The 19,629-nt window shown below is 40.2% G+C and overlaps 1 protein-coding gene across 3 annotated transcripts in view; it reads left to right on the top strand.

Moving 5' to 3' along the window:
* SLIT3 (slit guidance ligand 3) overlaps positions 1–19,629 on the top strand; it is a 465,259-nt gene that overhangs the window by 227,714 nt on the left and 217,916 nt on the right. For all 3 annotated transcript variants that reach the window (XM_019008182.2, XM_015642087.3, XM_015642086.3), the window contains one exon: positions 9,508–9,579. In XM_019008182.2, the coding sequence (XP_018863727.1) occupies positions 9,508–9,579 (72 nt within the window). The remainder of the gene's footprint in view (positions 1–9,507; positions 9,580–19,629) is intronic.

Genomic DNA, 19,629 nt, shown 5'->3' with positions numbered 1-19,629 from the left:
ACCATTTTATGTGCACTTTAGCTGAAAGCTAATTTTGGTTTAGATTTGTGTCATGTTAGCTTGTTTGTTCTACTAGTGTACTTGAGTTTTATTTTCTCTACTTATAACACCTTCTACTTAAAAGCCTTTTCCTAAAGCATGGCATTACTGAATGATAAACTTCCTGTGCGTGGAGTGGGATTCTCAAAGGTGCTTTACTGATGAGAATAGTCATTGAAAAAGAAGAAATGATATGTTTATGTTCCAGTGACTCTTTTTTTGCTGTGGATAAAGCAGGAGAATGAGGTTTGTAAGGGTATCATACAGCTGTTGTGGTCAGGGTGACCAGCTCTGGAGTCCTTGAAGAGCTGCTGGGTTTGTGGATCCTCCCATAAAACAGAGCTGCTCTCACCTAAACACTTGAATCTTGAGTGAATATCCCCGCTCGAGTGAACCACTTTGTGATTATTACATCTTGGTCTAATAAATCTAGATGTCACATCCACACAGAAAAATGAATTATGGCTACAAACCAGTCTGAAAGGATCTTCTTCCATCTGCAGTGTTTCACTGGGACTCTCAGGGCTAAGCGATCCATAGCAGGGAAGACACATAAAGGTGAAGCTGTGGAAGGAAAAGAGAAGCTAAAATATTACAAAAAGGGAAAAGGTGCATGGAACTCCTCTGTCTTTTGTCTAGAGCTTCAGTACCTGTTCCTGCAGTCTGCTGAATATCAGTGGAGTGGATATTGCTGGTCCATTATTATAATTTGTTTTTACAATTTCAATTACAGCCCAAGTACCAGTGTGCCCCTCTTGCACAGGTGCACTTTTTACCACAGAACAGAATAAAGGTCCTCTGATAACTGGGCCTGGGCTATAAACAGAATGTTTTTTTTCTCACTGCACTGCATTCAGATACTTCTCAACTCATTTCTACCTCACTGGAATGAATGGAAATTCAAGTTGGTTTTACTATCCGCCAATTCTCTATCATTTTTATTACTTTTTATATAGCCACAGGAATGTCTGCAGTGATCATACAAACAAATTGTATAATTGGCCTCTTTCAGGACAACTTGGTAAAAAAATAAAACCTAGATCTTTACATATATAATTGCTACTTAATCCTAGGAAAAAAATCTTATTTTCTTAGCTAAAGTACAAGATCACAGCCTGAATTAAATAGATAGTATTGTGAATATTGTTTTCATTCTACAGTGTGATGATTAGGTACACAAAAATATTAACTGGCAGGGTATTTTTTCTTTTAATATATTAGTGAAGGGCAAAAAAATTCCTTAGTATAAAAATATTCATCATTAACTAAGGCAGAATTAAGACAAATCAGTCAAAAGAGAGTCTTGCTCCAGATGTTGATCAATTAGCCAAAGACCGTGCATGTTTTATTCTTTACCGTCTAAAATAAAAACTCATCATAATTAAAAATATATAACCAACAAACTGCTAATATTTTTCTGTTTAGTGGTCAGGCAGGGCTGTGGAGGCTCCTGAATCTCTGGGGAGGTCAGAGGAGGGTGATATTGCCTACTGATATCTAGAATTTGGACATACATAGGATTTCTTTGCAGTACACCTCAACAGACAAAAGTATAAACCCCAAAACAGATCGACAGTATAGAACCAGTGCTTTTTAAAATTGGCTTAAAACAAAGGTACCTCCATACAGTTTCATTTCTATTTTAGAAAGTAACATTAATAACTAACATTAATAAGCAGTGAGAATTCACATTGCTTTACCAGCAAGAAAATATTGACAAAAATAGAAAATGATGTGGGGAATAATTTCTTTCTTGTGATATCAGGGCTTCAGTCCCCCCTCTCTGAGGTGTGTGGTGTCCCCACTAAATCACATTAGTGCCTCTGTGTTCTAATCTCACTTCCAGTGCAGTGGAGGACTTGGATTTGTGTGGGAGCATCCCTGCCCTGGGAGCCTTGGTTTTGTCAGCAATCCAGAGGGTCAGTGGTGCTGGGGAATTCCAGAGGAAAGGTTTTCCTATCAAAACAGATCTATGTGGTGTCAGAGCTGTGTCTGTGCTGGCAGAACACTCTCCCCACACGTGGCAAGGCTCGCTGGCTGGATTGCATGAAGAGGAATTCCTGCCTGTGGCACTGACTGGGAAGGGCTTTTCTGTCTCTTCCCACACTCTGCTGGAACACCTCGAGTCACACGCTGCCCCTCATTGTGTGCCTTTGTCTCCTCTATCAAAAGGAAGGATTAATTATATTGATACCATTTTCTAAAGCACTTAAACCCTACATTAAATACTGCGAACAAAAACATCTTATTGTCATTTATTAGTCCGGAATTCTATCCTATTTCTGGTGGGCTGCTTCTCTTCAAGAGTTTTCTCTGCGTCCACTGGATGTTACTTTCCAGGTCCTACTCCCTGACATATCCAAAGTTGAGTGTAAATACTCTGAGGAAAGATTTTACTTTTGTTTGTATGTTCTAAAAGATAAAACAGATGCTGCTTTCTAAAATGAAAGCTCAAGATGGATGGTTTTAAAATAAGAGTCTCCTAAATGCTGTCTGATCACTATTTGCTCGGCATTTTGGAAATGGCAGGAGGAGGGAGAGCTGTAACAGTCATAAAGACAAATGTTACCTTTGACTGGACACTGGCACTGATTGGTTTTTACAGTTCATTTAAAATTATATACAAATATTTATAAATCTTCTTAGAGACATTCTGATCAATGTAATTTGTTTCTGGCTTTTTTTTGGTGCATCAAGAGACAAATGTTCTGCTGTGTCTCAGTGAAACAAGGTGGGATTTCGTTGGTTTCTTTTTTATTTTGTTTAGTTTTTTTAAGCAGCCAAGAATTTTAAAAACCTCTAATGAAGAAATAAGTAACCACAAGTGAGTAGTCTGTTCTTTGAAACATTTAAAAAGACTTCAGCATGTGCTGTGTGATCCCTGTGGTTGTGTCAGGACAGAAGTCATGAAATCACACAAGTCCATGCAGCTTGGATCCTTTGTAGGATCTTTATTAACAGCTGGTTTTTAAATTGTCCTTGGAGAAGGTGGAAGATGATGATAAAATAATCATCTTCTGCTGAGATCTTTTTGCTCTGAGTCCTTAGTGAGCACCAAATCTTTATGCTCTGGCTCTGCTCAGTGTCCTGCTGTCCAGAATGAAGGTGTGTGTGAGACTGGGTTTAATGAGCCTTGTGTGGGGCTTTGGGCAAGTGCTGAAATCCAGGAGTACAGAGTTACCATCTCTCACTTCACAGTGCAACTGGAGCAACAGAGAAATCGTGCTGTTTATCTTCTGGAGGCTTAGCAGCAGTGCTTGTGCAGCAGTGTGTGACTGTGTGAAAGCACTGAGGACTGCTTTAATTGGAATTTTTGAGTTAAATTCCCTCCTCAAAACAAACCAAACCAAACTAAACTGGCATTTCCCCTACAGCCTCCCAGAGCACGAATTGAGAGGCAGCTGTATTGTATTTAGAAAAACACAGTCACCTTGTTGAGGGTGCACACCATCTGCAGGACCTGCTCTTGTTTTGCAGAATTCAGATGCTCTTTACTTTCCGTGCACTAGTAGGAGGAAGGAATTTTTTTCCTTTCAGAAAATCAGCAGCAATGCCGAGTTTGCAGAGAGTAATGCTTTACAACACTGCTGTTGTTAAGCTCTTGCCCTGTAGCCCATCAGCAACAACACTTTTCCATTTTTCCTTCAGCCACAGAGCTACAAGTGCTGCTTTACAGTAAATACCATTTTTTCACTGACCCTGCTGAGAGGGAGAAGCCATTCCTGCACTGAGGGCACAGGTGCTGATCAGTGTGTCAGACTTGCCACAGATTGTTCTAGTTACTGTTGGAGGAACCTGATTTGGGCAAAACATTTCCCACCTGGAAGATAAAAAGTATCTTGAATTTATCTTGCTTATTTACAAGGCTCAAAGTTTCTGAATTGTCCTTAACTGTTAACTCAGTTATTTTTTAATCTGTTTATAGAACAGGAAAAACTCTGATACTGAACAGTTTTGGAAATACTAGGACACAATCTCCTAGTTAAGAATAATACTTAGTTGTTGAAAAGGCTAAATATTAGTTCTAATTAAAAAAATTTAAAAGCTGCCACATGATTTTGGCAGAGAAGGAAAAATCCTTTTGTTCCTTGCTGTAAATGAAATTCACAATAATATTTGCTGGAATTTTTACACATATAATTGAGTAAACTCCTATTTCTCCCTACGGATTTCCTTGGTCTTTCCACTTCTTCTCCTGCAGACTTTTCCTCTAGAGAGCATTGGTCCTCTTGCCCTGTCTTGTCTCTGAGTGTAGGAGTTACCTTCCCTCAACTTTTGTTCTATAAAAAGCTGCCTTGTATCATTCCTCACTTTATTGATTTGCTTATCATTTATTACATGTTACTTAGAGATACCTATTATCTTTGGATTATACACTCTAATTTTCCCCATCTGTTATTCTTTAACTCCTTAATTGTGTTACTTAATTCAGTAAAACATTGCAGGATAGAGTTTATGTGTAACATGTTGTACAAATTAAAACTAATTCTAATGAGACAAATTGCAGTGACCAGATTGTGTTAAGAATGTGACCTTTAGTGGAGCAATTCAGTCTAGTTTTAGTCCAGTTGTAAAGAAAAGTCAGCTTGAAGAATAGTCACTAAACTTTTAAAAGTGCACAAAAACCTCAGGAATATTTTATTTTATTTAATTTTGATCAGTGCATTGGACTGAAATGTTTTAAACCCAGGAATCCTAATTTGTAAAAGAATGTAAACAAACTACCAACAGGGATGAATTAAATTCCATTATATAAATTCCATTTCTCTCAGCTGCACATTCTGTAGCCAGAGCAAAGCTGGTGGGCACAGTGCTAATTTCTTGGCACTGATGGCAGCTGGCCCTTTCTTAAAACCAGGAGTCATATCTTTCATGAGTTTCATTTTGCAAAGCAGGTGAACAATATTAACTTTCCAGTATTATTTTGGCAAGAAGAAAGGATAGGAAAGAATCTTACTGTGCACTCGAGTCCCATATCCAGTGAAAGGAACCAGAGTTTGTCTTATGGTTTTGTACCAGCTGCTCCAGAGAGCTGTGTGTGAGCTCCCCTGACTGTCCCAAGATGCAGTTGAATTGTGGATAAACTGAAAAGCTCCTGAAGAAAGGAATAAGGTTTGTTAGGCTGGGTTTTTCCTTCATTTGAAGTTAAATTCCATGTGTCACTGGTTAACTCTGTGAGTTTGCAGTTTTACTGTGGACTTGACAGTAACATATTGGGAAAGATACAGGTTTGGCTGTGAAGAATTTTCTCTGGGTGACTTGTTCTTTAAGTCTTTGTATAAAACTCTTTAGACATTAAAGGCAAGCTGAGTTCTTTATTGGCTAACGCTGCATGGTGATCTCCCAGCTCATTTGAGTGGGAGAAATAATTAAAGATTAGTGTTCAACCACATTAAATACTTCTTAATTAAGACGTTTTTTCAGGCAGTTGTGTAAAAACAGTCTTTTTAAATTTTCAAATCTGTGTGTTAAAAAAGGTTTGGAAAATAAATGGTAAATCCTCAAAAGGTGGGGTTATTTTTTGTGTTTGAAAAGGGACAAAACGTAAGCTTAATGCCATCACTGCTGATTTTTTGGTTTTCATATAAAATATGTTATTTTCAATACCTTTGTAACTTAGAAAGTTGCATTTAAGTAGTTGCTTTAATGTTTTAGATCTATAGTTCAAATGAAGAGTCATTCTATGGATGTTCGTACTGTGTTCCAATTAAGTGATTTATGTTCTCTTACTGGCAAAATAATAAAAAATGAAGTCTTAATGTATTCTATTGCTCTGTTAGATATTTGAATTTCCACTTAGGATGCAGTAGGCAGTGTTAGAGCAGAAAGCTAAAACCAGCACTACGGCAAAGACTGCAGAGGCACTTAGGAAACGTCAGCACTTTTGGATGGTTTTTTTTTCCCTTTCCAATCCTTTTATCAGTGAGGCACTTGCAATTCACATTTGAAGATCAGAAAAACATATTAGACTTGCAGAGGGAGTTCATCTGTGTCCAGAGCATTTTAGCTAAATTAAAATAAAAACTGAGAAAGGTATTGCCTTGTGCCAACTCTTGCTGGAATCTGGGTTGGACTAAAATGTTCTGTGAGCCACAGCTGCTGGGTTTTGTCAGCTCCTGCCTCTCTCCTCTGTGAAAAGTGGTGGTCCAAGTTCTTTGACATCCCTGTGGCTCCATTCCCCCAGCTCAGAAATGAAGATGCTGTTTTCTCTGGGGGGTGTTTGCTGCTGGATGAGTGTTTTGCTGTTCTCCCCGAGTTCCTCTGTGATCTGCTGCCTGTCCAGGCTGTCCCCATCACTGCACTGCACCAAGCTGGGCTGGCTGCAGGGTGCTCTGTGCCCTGCTGGAAAGCTGTGCCAGGCAAAACTGCACTAAACTCGCCAGTATTTATCAAAACAAGCAGGATAATTCCATCTAGAAACATTTGCTGAGCTCAATACATCTCTTTGATCAGGATGCAGATGAGCATTGTTTTGGTTGTGTTGGATGGGTGCTTTCTCCACACAGGAACTCTTGCAAGGAGGGTGCTGCTGATGGACTGGAACATTCTGCTTTGGCCTCAGGTCAAGTGATTTCAGCTTTCTAATGCTCCCTCTTAGGGTGAGCGTTTTTGGAAGTCTGTTGTTCCCTAAGTCTGGGATTTTTCAGATTTTCCCTTTAGGGCACATCATGCTCCCCCCAGGCATTGGACTTGCCTTCCATTACAGAAACAGGGGACTTGAAACTTGAAACTTGAAAACTTGAAACTGTCTAAGAGTTGGGAAATCTATTAGTAATCATCACCCTTTTCTTTTCCCAAATCTGCTGTTTATTTTTCTTGAATACTGCCACATTTTTCCGTTTGCTTTTTTTTGTTTTGGCCTCACATTAATTTATCTGGTTTTCTACAGTTACTATTAATAACTAATATTTGTTTTGCATACCATTGCTGTAAGCTTCCCATTACGCCTGCTATGAGAAGCAGAGAATTAAAAGCTGGGACTTTAAGATAAACTCAGTAGACAAGTTTCTCATTACAGCCTTCTGCTACCTCAGAGCAAATTTTGTGAAGTGCACAGGCTGAGCCTGGTTGAGGTTTGCTTGCTTATAAAAGATGCTTAACAAAACTCTGGCACAATGTCAGGAAGCAGAGAGAAACACTCCTCTTGACCATCTCAAAACAGGATGATTATAATTGTGAGAAGGCAGTTACAGAAAAAGAAACATTGGTGACTTTTCTTCCATGCTGTGCCACTAATGCCACGCAGGCTGTCTGTTCTTCAGCCCTAGAGATTTAGAAAATAAAGAGATTTATGGACTCAGTCCACCATCCAGGAGATTGAAAGAGGCAGGATTGTTAGCTAGAGGAGAGTGCCTTCCAGAGAATAAAACCAGTTCACTTTACAAGGAGGTTTTCATAGAAAACAGATGAACTTCCTTCAGTCCCCTGGTTTTGCCTGGCTGCAGGTTAAAAGTTGAGCATAAAGACAAAGCAGAGATCAAACATATAAATTAGCCCTTGTAGAACACAACAATGTTAGGAAATATCGCTTGAAAACCTGATTTACTTTTACACATGATTTGAAATGCACAATAAAATACCAGACAAATGCAACTTGAGATGGTGGATTAAGTGTGGTTTTATTTGACCACACAATTCCACTGTTTCAAGCCCTTTCTGTTCTGCTTTGCTTGTGTCTTCCTTTCAGATCTTACTTATTTTTGCCCTGCTAAGCCATTTTGTCACACTTTTACCACAGCTGTGCTGTGCCTCACTGTCACAGCACAGTGACAGCTAAAGACTTCCTCCTTCTGGGGCTGAAATACCCTTTACTTTGTCTCTTCTCTGCCTGATCATTTGTCTGGGTTGAAGGTCTGTCTTTAAAGAACTAATATTTTGTTGCTGGCAAAATAAAGGGAAGTGAAGGAGGGGTCAGAGTGTGGATCAGTGTTAAACAAATTGTGAAGGTCACGAAGAATTTTAATCTGACTTGAAAAAGAGACTTGTATCCAGCAGCACATTTTTGTTTGCGATAGTCTGAATGGACAATTGTGGCTACTTTGAGAATTTGGTGTAGACTGCATGACTGGTATAAATTGAATTAGTCTCGTGACAAGGACATAGTCCCCTTTTTTTCTTATCTGCCTGATGGAAAGCAGAAGAAAGCCCTGTGTGACACATCTTGACCCGCAATGTCAATGTGGGCTTTTGTGACAGCCTCGGATTTCTGGCCTCTCATTTGATAAAACCAATTTGGTGGAGGCTAGAAAGGAGCTTGCTGAACACTAAATGTACTTACAGAAAAGAGTGAGTGTCTGGGGGGGAGCAGAGAGGGCTGCCAGCCCCTCCTAATCATCATTAGAGAGCCAGAGTTTCTTTCTGAAAATGGGGCAGAGCCTTGGGGACACTCTCACCCCAAACAATGCAGTGTGCAGTTCTCTGCAGGATCACCTTTATTTGTCCTTTTGGCATCACTGAGCCTTCCCTTTCATCCATTTACTTATTTCTTACATTTTTCTTTCCCACTCCTCTGCCTTTCTTTCTTCTTCTTCCATTCCTGTCTTGCCCCACCCTTTGTCCCCTAAACCAGACTGAAACCTTCTCTGTGCTGATGGGGCACCAGCAGGAAAATTGGGGTAAATGCTGTTTTTCCTTAGCATAAAAACATCCCAACTTTCTGATTTCATGTCCATTTCCCACCCATTGCTGATGCTCTCCTTCCTGCCTTCACTGCACTGGCAGAGGTCTGTGAACCTGGGATTATTTATAGCTCATCAAGGGAAAAAGCACCTGAATGCAGGCTGGGTAAGAGGAAAATGAAATCTGCACCCACGATGCAGATAAAACCATTTTTTTAATGTGCTTTAAGTACTAGAAAGGCTTTTTGGAATTGCTGTTGGTTGTTTAGCTTTCTTGTTTGTTTTTAAACATGGTTAAAAATTCAGTTTTTCCCATTGATACATAATGCAGTGGGATTTTAATGCAGTAGATTAGATCTTTTCAGTGTAAATTAAAAAAGCTAACAAGAGAATGATAGTCATGTTTTTCCTGAGTATTAATTTCAAATAAGAAGTTGTCATCTGAGCAGGGGTAGCCAAGTATTTTTGCAGTCAGTAAACAAATAGAAGCATGCTGAGAAAATTACATTTACACTACAGGGTTGTGATTCCAGGGCATGAGATTTGGCTGCAGGTACTTTGACAGTCAATCATGGCACTGTGCCAGCATCAAGATCACATTTGAGTGATGTTTGCTCGAAGTTCTGTCATTTGTATCAGGAATTCTCCTGGTTTGGTTGGAGAGTCATTTCAGCTCATTCCACAGACCTCTAGAGGAGAGAAACAAAATTGAAAACACCGTGTGGTGTAACAAATCCAGCAACATCTACTTTTCCAAGCACGTGGAGGTTCCATTAGCTCATGCAGATTTGAGAAATGTGTTCTCTTTGTTAACACAATGTATTTTTTTTTTTTCTGTTCTCTTATTCAGAGACCTGAGTGAAAACCAGATAAAAGGAATCCCTAGAAAGGCCTTTCGAGGAATCATTGATGTGAAGAACTTGTAAGTGACAACTTCATTAATATTTGTGGTGAAAACCTTTTTCCTCATGTTCCATCTGGCTGTTCCTACCAGTTTGAGTGCCTTGTGCTCAGCTCTGTGCAGCACCAAAGGGACCCTGCAGGTTTTTGCCAGGGACTCACAGGCTTCTTTGGTCCTGTGAACATACCCAGGGAGGTTTTGAGCTGAGGAAAAAGAACATACTCAAAAGCTTCACCCCTTCCTGCAGCACTGTCCTGGAGCAAGATGTGCATAGGAAAGAATTACTGCTAGAGTTTGGGGATGGAATTGAAATGTTTTGCTTAGTTTAATTTTTCTATCCCATCACTTCTGTCAAAAGTAAATATGACAAACTCAGGCACAGTGGTTGAGCACAAATATCAGAAAATGAAAAAATATAATGGGAACAGTTAACTGTGCAAGCTTTGACAGCTTCTATTTAAAATCAGAATCATTTATAAAACCCTTTTAAGAGAGAAAACAGGGCTTTGGTTTTTGTGCTAATGAAGCCAGTCTGTCTTAGCCTTTTGCTGTAAGGTAGTCTGAAATAAGTGTAAAGAGTTGGAGCTCTGTATTTGCAGATCTTACACATTATATGACAGACACCCATTTTTGTGCACACCCACAATCTAACACCCCCTTGGCTTTGCTGGAGTCAGCACGAGGTGAACTGAACAAGGAAATAACAACCACAGACTCGGCAGGGTCAGGATTTCCTGGGACAACCTGCAGCCACTCTCAGAAGCATTTCAGAGCCATTAGAGTTAGCACTTGTTACCACACCAGTCACTGAAAAATGATCCCCACTGTGTTAAATATTGGAAGCACAGCATAAATGCTGTGGATTTTTTTTTAATGGAGTAGGAGAAACAGCTAAAGGAGATCTGAAAAGAAACCCTTTTCTACAGCCTTTTAACATACCCATGTTCTGCTTTCAGATCTTGCCCCAGTGAAATGCTCTCAGGCACGTGATGTGATTCCTGGGGCATCCTGAGAAGGGCCAGGAGCTGGACTCGATAATCCTGATGGGTCCTTTCCCTTTTGTCATGTTATCATGAGTTTTACTTGCATTGTGTGCTCTATAAGAACAATAGATAGTATTTTGTTTCAGATAACGTTCCCAGCTGTAATTCACTGTTAGTTGTCTGATTTCATTTCAAATAACAAAGTTTGCATTTAGAGTTTAGTTCACCTCTGACAAGCTGTCACAACAAGCACGGGTGTTTTGATTTATGCACCCACTCTCAGTGCAGAAGGATCCAAGGTTCCTCCTTTCCATGAGCTGATATCAATGGAATGACTGGCTGGAGTGCTTACCAGAACAGTATAAATAAAAGATTGGGATTTAAAGCTTTAACAAAAACTTGTATCTGTCACCTTAGATAGTGTCTATTGTTTTGCTGTAAAATACACAATCAGAAGTACTTTCCTGTAGCAACAGTTTCTGACTCCTGGGAGCACTGAAGTTATCACAGAATCATAAAATAATTCTGGTTTAGAGTGGTCATCCAGTCCAGCCTCCAGCTCAGCAGGAGCACAAAGCTTGGTACTCTGACAGGTTCCTGTTGTGAGCCACGAGTACTGATTACTTAGATAAACAGCAGGAGAAGCAGATTTTTCACTCATATCTAGACATTCTTTCTTGATAAGAAATGTATGAATTCTGTGCCAAGGGTGTTGCTTCCAGACACAGACAAGTGGCCTGTGACTTGCTGAGAACATGGCACAGTCTTGAGCCAACTTGCTGCTGGAAATACATTAAAATTTCTCCAGCAATAACTGTAAGGGTGTGATGCAAGCTGAACCATGTTAAAGCTCTTTAAGCAGTGAGCCCAAACATGCTGATTGCCATTTTCAACCTCTGGTTGGCAGCCAAGGCTCTCCCTTCTGGGTCCCAGTGTGACCATGGCTGTGAGCAGGAGTGCTCACCTGCCTGAGCAGGAGAAGGAGCCTCAGGTGCCACTGAGCTGTGCCAACACCTGCCTGGTGACTGTGACATGAAGGTGCTGATGGCAGCAGGGCTGGCTGCTTCTTTGGTTATCACTTTGCAGATTTATTCTACTGTCTCAGTGCTCTTCCACTTTATAAAGCATGTTTGTGAGCGATCTTGGAGACTTTTGGGCACAAGAAATAAAGTTTAAAATTGTCCCATACTCCCCAGCCCTTTCCAATTTATATTTAGAATTTGTATAGGGAAAGGCTGACATGGAAAGGTCTGTTTCCATGCCTTGACCTTTAACATGGCCTCAAAGTCTTCCAGGTTCTTCCAAAAGTGTCCCAATGTCATGGCAAAAAGAATAACTCTGGAGATATCATAATAGGGACACAGCAAGTGCTAGACCAGATGAAAGTCTCCAGATTAATGCTGTGTTTAACAGCAGCTTGGAAAGCTTCCCTCAGGACAAAATGCAGAGTTGATGTAATAGACTGAGCCAGGGCATGAATTCCTTTTGGATACCAGCTCTGAAATATGCAGCCTGAGGGCTCAATATAAATTACAGTGGGTACCATTTGGAAACCCTGTGAGAATTACTCTGTCCCAGCATGGCCACGGCAGTGATGGACACAGAGTCACAGGTTCTCTCCAGCTGGAGCAGACTGGTGTAAAAAAAATCTTCCAAGGGCAGAGGTGCTGCTCCATGTGAAGCAAAGAGTTTTTGCTGATGTCCCCCAAGCACCAGGGCTGCAAAGCTGGCTTGATACAGGGAAAAAAAAAATTAAAAAATTGTTAAAATGGTAGGAGGAAAAAGAAAAAAAGCTACAAAAAGCAGTGTTTCAAGATATTTTTCACTGTGTCTGTCTTTTTAAATGGTAAAAGCTTTCCATCTTCTATCATTCTCTTAGCAGAACAGTGAGCCCAGGAAAATGGGCTTGGCTTAGGGCTGTGCTAAAGAAGAGTTTTAAATGTCAGGGAGGCCAGTGTTTTTGCACAAGACAAAGCCAAAGCAGAGACTGGAGTTTTTCAAACTCCTAAGTGGGAGAAATTTTGTTGTGTGAATTATTTTCATATGAAGTGTTTTCTGCTGTTTGAGTACAAAAATCAAAGAATCTGCACACAAATAAATTAGCGAATCCATTTCTAACTGGAATGCAGAAATAATTATACAGCTTTTAGAAAGTTTCATGAGCACATAATGTCCATTACCAGTAATGAATTTATCTGGGAATTTGGCAAAACATGACACTTGGAACATAGTGTGGAATAGATGCATAAACTCTGCTCAGTGGCTCTAAGAGCTGAACAGGAGAGGGCAAGGGAGGGCCAGCCTGCAGAGCACACCTGTATTCAATTTCTGTTACTTATTACTTAGAGAACAGGAAATGTTTCTTGCAGGAATCTAGCCCCAAGTAAGCACATTTATTTCAAGAATTAAAGTATATGGGTTTGGGTCTCACTGAGCTTTGGGCTAACTCAGCGCTGTCAGCCATGGCCTTCCATCACAAAAATCTATAGAGCTGCTTCTTGGATTTCTGCACGTTTCCCCTGCTCATATCACATCCTGGCTTTCAGGGAGTGTTCCTCTGATGAGGCATTCCTGCAGTTGCTCAGCCCACCTCACTGAGGGCAGCCAGGATCCCACTACAGGGATAAACAGAGCTTGATGTTAGGGAGAAATTCCTCCCTGTGAGGGTGAGGAGGCCCTGGCACAGGCTGCCCAGAGAAGCTGTGGCTGCTCCTGGGTGGCTGGAGGTGTTCCAGATCAGGTTGGACAGGGCTTGGAGCACCCTGGTCTTGTGGACAGTGTCCCTGTCCCTGGCAGGGGGTGCAACAAGACAATCTTTCTGATCCTTTCCAACCCAAACCATTTGATGGGTGTACAAACATCTCCCAGCCAAGGAATGGGAAACAGGAATCCATGTGCAGAGTGGATGCAGGGCAGAATGATGGAGCAGCAGAGCAGAGGAGGAACCACCCTGAGCAAGCAGCCATCCTTTGTGAGCAGAGCTAAAGCCACACGGAATGACACAGACTCCACTTTTTCTGTCAGGGGTTGCTGCAGTTTCTTGTTCTTGATTCACTGGAACTCAGTTCCATCCATACTCAGCCTCTGCCCTTTATCTCTCATTGGCTTTGGCTATAAGATTCTGTAGCACTGGGATTCAGGAAAAAAAGAAAAAAGTTTGTGTGTCATGGTAAATACAGACCCACTGCATTTCTGTCTGAATACTTCTCAGCCTCACCTGAGATAACAGCTCCTATCACTGCACCTGCAAGAGGCTTTCCCTGCATCCTGGGGCCACTTAGCAAATTGTGGGTAATATCCTCCTTGATAGCCCTAAAGGTTCTTGTGAAGGAAGAAATGAAGCATTTAGATTTATGTTTTTAAAAATACAGAAATGCATCAGGTCATATGTAACGTTTAACACTTCTGCAAGTCAGTACACATTTATTTTCCTAGTGGTTAAATTACCTAGGCAGTGTGGAAAATCAGAGCTCTGTGAGTGCTGTAAAATATTGTTGTACCTATTAGTTTCAGTTCCTTATTTGTTAAATGTCTTTCCCTGGAAGATTCTGTTACTTTTTCTGCATGCATCTACTATTAGCATCAATCCATGGGACTTTTAAAAAATTTAAACATCTCAATTGCACATTCAGGTTTTGGAAAAAGCTGAATTTGCTCTTTACATTGAAAGGTATTTTACATTCACCTACACAAAATATTAAAATGTTCCTATGTAATTTTTTTTAACCCCCACATCCACCACTGCAGAGTATATTTGTAGCTTCTCCCATTCAGCCATAGGAATAATTAAACATACCTGTCAAGTTAAACTAATGAATAAACTAATGAATAAAGGAAATAATGCTTGATTTGTGTGTAGCCATTTCACTACAAGAAAGCAAGTGGTTGTGAGTTATTTGCCATACATAAATATGCAGTAGATCTTAATGAAATGTTACACTACAAAACATAACTCCTTTAGTCTGGGTTCTCCAGGGAAGCTATTATCCAGAGCCCTCTGAAATTCCTGGCCATAGTTTCTTGACATTTGTGTACAGCATTCAGTGTTACTCCTGCGGTTTGCAGTGAAATAAAACAAAAGGAGGAAGATAAACAGTTGGCCAGATTTTCCACTCGTTTGGTGTAAAATCTGGAATAAGCCTTCTGAAGCCAGTGGTTGGCCTCAAATAAAAGCAAAGAAATGCCTAGAGGAGAATCGATTATCACATGTTGGTTATGTATTTGCTTATGTATCTCCCAATGGACTGAGCAATTTGTATCTATATTTAATGGTGTGCATGAAAAGCACAGTATATTTCAAATAGGAACACATGAAAATTGAAGGGAAGGATATATTTCTATTATGGAACAGATTTCAGGTTGTTTTGAAAAAAAGCTGGCTAAACAGGTCAGAGGCATGGAAAGAGCTATTTGGAATACTCATTGGAGACAAGTCTTTTGCACTCCTTAGGGGGCAAAAAGATCACATTACTTCAACTGTATAAATTTGTAAATAATTTTCCTCCTCCTTGTCCACAAATTCACACTGCACTCAATGTATTCCAACAGTGTATTCCTTTCTATCTCCTGTAATTGGTCTTCATTGTGATAGTGACCATAATGAATTCAAGAGAGATCTCTGTGGCCATTGCATTTGCTTTCCTAGAAATGTCATTGTCATGCAGCATTATTATAACATTAAAATAACAAGTTACCAACTTACCACCTTCTATGGAGAAACACCACCTGCAGCGTCAGTTAATTTTATGAATACATTAGTTTGAGCTTTTGCCATCTGTTCTACCCCTTATAATAAATGCAAAAAGCATCTATTTCACAATTAACTCATTAAAAGGATATGATTGATTGGAATGCACACACATGTTCCCTACACAGCGGTTAAGGTGAGACCAAGCACAGAGAGACTCCGAGTGGTAGCAGAGGACATTTTGTGAGACAGAAGTTCTTCTCTCTCACATCCTCAGCCACACACACAAGGCCAGCACATCAAGTGGCACAGAACAGTGGCACTGCTTTGCTTCATTTTTCTCTTGAGAGTCGTGGCCCAGCCCTGCAGGGGCTCCCTCGTGGTTCTGCCCAGGGAGCTGCTGCTCCCCTGCCTGAGGTCACCAGGTGCACAATGACCTGTGGTTTGTTTATTCTGTTCTGTTCTGAATCACTAACCTCTAAAATCTACCTGCCCTGATCCTTCTGAATAGCTTCTCTTGACTGTCTTCTAGTAAAAATAAGAGAAAAAAGCAAGAAAGCCTGGTAGAAGGTATCCTTGCCCATGGCAGGGGGTGGAATGAGATGATCTTTTGTCCTTTCCATCCCAAACTGTTCTATGATTCTGTGATCCTGTGGTTCATGTGCTCATCTGGAGGGTTTGGTCCCAGCCTGCAGGATATTCCTGTTTTAGGAGAAGGGCTGTAAATGAGAATGCTGCTGCTTGCATTATTCCCCAACAGCCTTGGCTGGTCCCTTGTGCATCAGGGAGCAATGGAACAGACACGTGCAGACCTGCAAAGTCTGCAGCACACATGATGAACACTGGGTAACCCCAAAACCATCCCATGAAGTACCTAAACCTGTGCCATATTTGCTAGTGTGATCAGACCATACTTGTACTTTTTAAACACATTTGGGTTTATGTAATCCCCTGTCTCATGTCCCTCGCTAATAAATGAAACACCAGGTGGACAAAGCAGGACAGCACAATCTTAAATCTGTTGAATGTGCTAAACTGTGACTTGGACTTCACGTGAGATTGATTGCACAGACTGAAAATGCGATGCTGATTTATTTATTTATTTATTTTTTAAATGAAAACATCTGCATTAAGTAGAGTGGATGTCTGCTCTGTTCTCTTGTCCACTTGCATTTCAGGAAATGTTTGTTTTCATGGATATCTGTATAGTTGTGGGCTCAACTGGCCACAAGGGATCTGTCACTGACAACTTATTAAAAACTGAACCATCACTCCTGAGGAACAGATTTCCTCACTGTAAAGGTTGCTTTCCCCTGAGTAAAATGTCAGATAAATAAAAAGCTGAAATATCTCTTAAGTGTGTTCTACCTATAAAACAGAAGTACATCAGCCAAGAGTATTTAATAGTGGAGGATGTATGTTCTGTGGTGTTTAATATTTTCTAAATTTTCATTTTTCTGAGCTAATCGGAGCTGACTACCTCCATAATAAGGTTATTCATAATTCTGATTTACCCAATTTCTGTATTCTGGATATCCACTGCAGTATATATTGGTTTTAGTATTAATTTTTGGGCAAACCACAGATTTTTTAATCTTTCTTGTAGAAGTAAGACAAACATAAATACCAGTTGTTTTCTCCTTTTCTGGAAATGTATTTCAAGCATTATTGAAAGCCTGCACTTTAATTGCTCATACAGTAAAGTCCTAATGCTGATGACAAGAAAGATGAAGTATCCCACACAGGCCTAAGTTGTCCTACTTCAAATTCAGTTCTGATCTTCCCTATGCTTTGTGTTTTGCATGATTTCTTGCCTTCTCCAGCCTGAGAGGGGCTCCTCTGCAGCCATCAGCAAAGAGCCCTGGTAGTGGTCACTGGTGGGGTTTGAAGTGACCTGGATGTGCTGTATCCCATCAGGAACACGACACAGCTGACTCAGGGATGGGAATCCTTTGCACAGGAGACTGAAAAATCCCAGTATTTGTGTGTCAGAACCTCAGGCTTGATGGTCACTTCTACAATTTCTCTTTGATTAGGTAAAATCTGGGAGTCTGGAGATTTAAATTGTACATAACTCACTTAGCTAAATGGGACATTGGTGGAATTTTTTAAACAAGATCACAAGCTCCAGGTCCAGAGTTTGATAAAAGAAAACCCCATCCCTAATCCTGAGCGAGACCCATTATCTGGGGTTTGAAATCTGCTACAAAAAGTCAGGGTGGCTATTGCTATTTCCAGAGATTACTTATCTGCTTACTTATTTTGCTGAGCTCTGCTTGCTGCTTTCTGGGCTCGTTCTTCTTTTATCCTAATGAAGCACAGATACATTTTGATGCAGCACCCATGCTGCAGCACTGCCTTTGTATGGAGAGTAATGAATAGCAGATTTGGCTCTTTTCTGTTTTAATAGACTTACAAGAGTCTCTCTGACAGAAACAAACTCCAGAAAATACCTTGATTTTAAAACAGGCTGTGTAGTGTTTTTACTGTCCTTTTGATATAAAACTTGATTAAAATGGGATGTGACATCAGTTGAAAAAGTATGAAAATCAAATTTTCTTTATTACGTACGTGTTTAGGCTAACCTATGCCTACAGTTTATCTTTGTGTAATTTATGCTGTCTTTGTGCCATGCCTTAATTTCAAATACATTTTTTGAAGATTTCCTGTAGCATTCATCTACAATTGTCAAAAGGAAGTTTTATTCTAAAATAGGAGATAGTACTGCTTTTAATTATGCATCTAAATAGCTTCATAACCAGAGTGAACTCTGAATTTACATCATTTTTATGACAGTCACACCATTCCAGGTTTATTGATTTTGTCATTTGCTTCATTACATTTAATGCAAACCTTTTGTATGAAATTATTCCGGTGCTGTCCTGGCCACAGAGGGGTCAAGCATGTGCAGTCTCTAGCCAAAACAGCACAGCAATATCATTTTAGTGCAGACTCCATGGAGAAAGGGGGGCTGTAAATACTGTCCACCAGCAGAACAGAGTTTGCCTTCTCCACTTGACCTTCCCAGCTGGATGAAGTTAAAACCACAGCTTGAGTTGTCTTTTTTTTCACTCTTATTTTCTCTCCCCCCATGTTTGGCTTCAGCTCTTTGTTCAGTGTGACAAATGTCTGTTAGAATATAGAATATAGAATATAGAATATAGAATATAGAATATAGAATATAGAATATAGAATATAGAATATAGAATATAGAATATAGAATATAGTGTTTGGGGGTGGGTTTGGGCAGAGCCTGCTGGATCCCTGGGCTGGGAATGGCCTGGCAGCACAGTTCTGTGCCCATGGAGATCTCCCAGAGGACAGGGGCTGCAGGAGTGCTGATCTCCTGCTCAGAAGCTGTTTTGGAGAGACACTTGATTTTCAGCTTTCAAGGCAGAGGCACTGGGTTTCTGGGGTCTCCAGCTGTTTTTGTTCCACTGGGATTAAATTCTCATACTTGGTTTTCTAAGTAGGCAACAATGTGCCTGGATTTGCTGTACTGTTTAAGGTGTCCCATGGCAGGAGAGATGGAAGTGAGTGATCTTTAAGGTCCCTTCCAACCCAAGCCATTGTGTGATTGTATTAATAAAACTTCTTGAATTCTTCATTAATACCTCAGTCCTTTTCCTGGATAACACAATTATCATTTTTAATCTAACTTGGTTTATAAAAGTGATGCAAACACTATGCAAAAAACAGGTAAGTAAATGGATCCCTGTTTTCCCAGAAGGCAATGACTTAGGCTCAAAAATTAATTTCAGTAATTGATTGGAGGACCAGATTTCCTGCACCACTCTTCCTTGACCACAAAATAAGATGGATGTCCCCTGCTTTTGACCCCAACTCTTACCTCAGCTGCAGCTTTTTTCTTGACCCAAGCCCTCAACTCAGCTGCAGATTTCTGTGTGAGAGCAGAACTGCCTATTTAAAACAAGCCTGTGCAGCTTCTTGCCACATTTAGAGCCCAGAAGGGAATGATTACATTTCTCATTCAGTGTTTCAGTCTGCTCCATGACTTTGCTATCTTGCAGTTGGGTGGCTCCATGAGATAAAATGTAGGAAAACAAAGCCACCTGCAATTCAATTCAATACAAAATTGATATGCCTTGAAAGAAAAATATTAAACTGTAATGGTGTAACTGTATTGTAGAGTTTTTTCATCACAAATTGTTTCTATATGAACATATGCTCACTGTGTTCATACAGCAAGGGATGTTATACAGTCCTTTTAAACAGCTCAATTGCTGCATCACTTGAAAATGTCCTCAAAAGCAGCTCAGGTCATGTAAATCCTACATGGATATTAAGAAGATCCTATGGAGGGTCTTTGTTTTATTAAAAATAAAAACCAGCAGTTTTTTGCTTGGATCTGCAGTGTTTTCTTCCTTTATAAAATAAAGA

The sequence above is a fragment of the Parus major genome, chromosome 13, assembly GCF_001522545.3.
Source record: "Parus major isolate Abel chromosome 13, Parus_major1.1, whole genome shotgun sequence".
Classification (NCBI taxonomy): domain Eukaryota; kingdom Metazoa; phylum Chordata; class Aves; order Passeriformes; family Paridae; genus Parus; species Parus major.
Note: the sequence above shows the minus strand (reverse complement) of the source record. Positions and strands in the feature narration are given on the sequence as shown.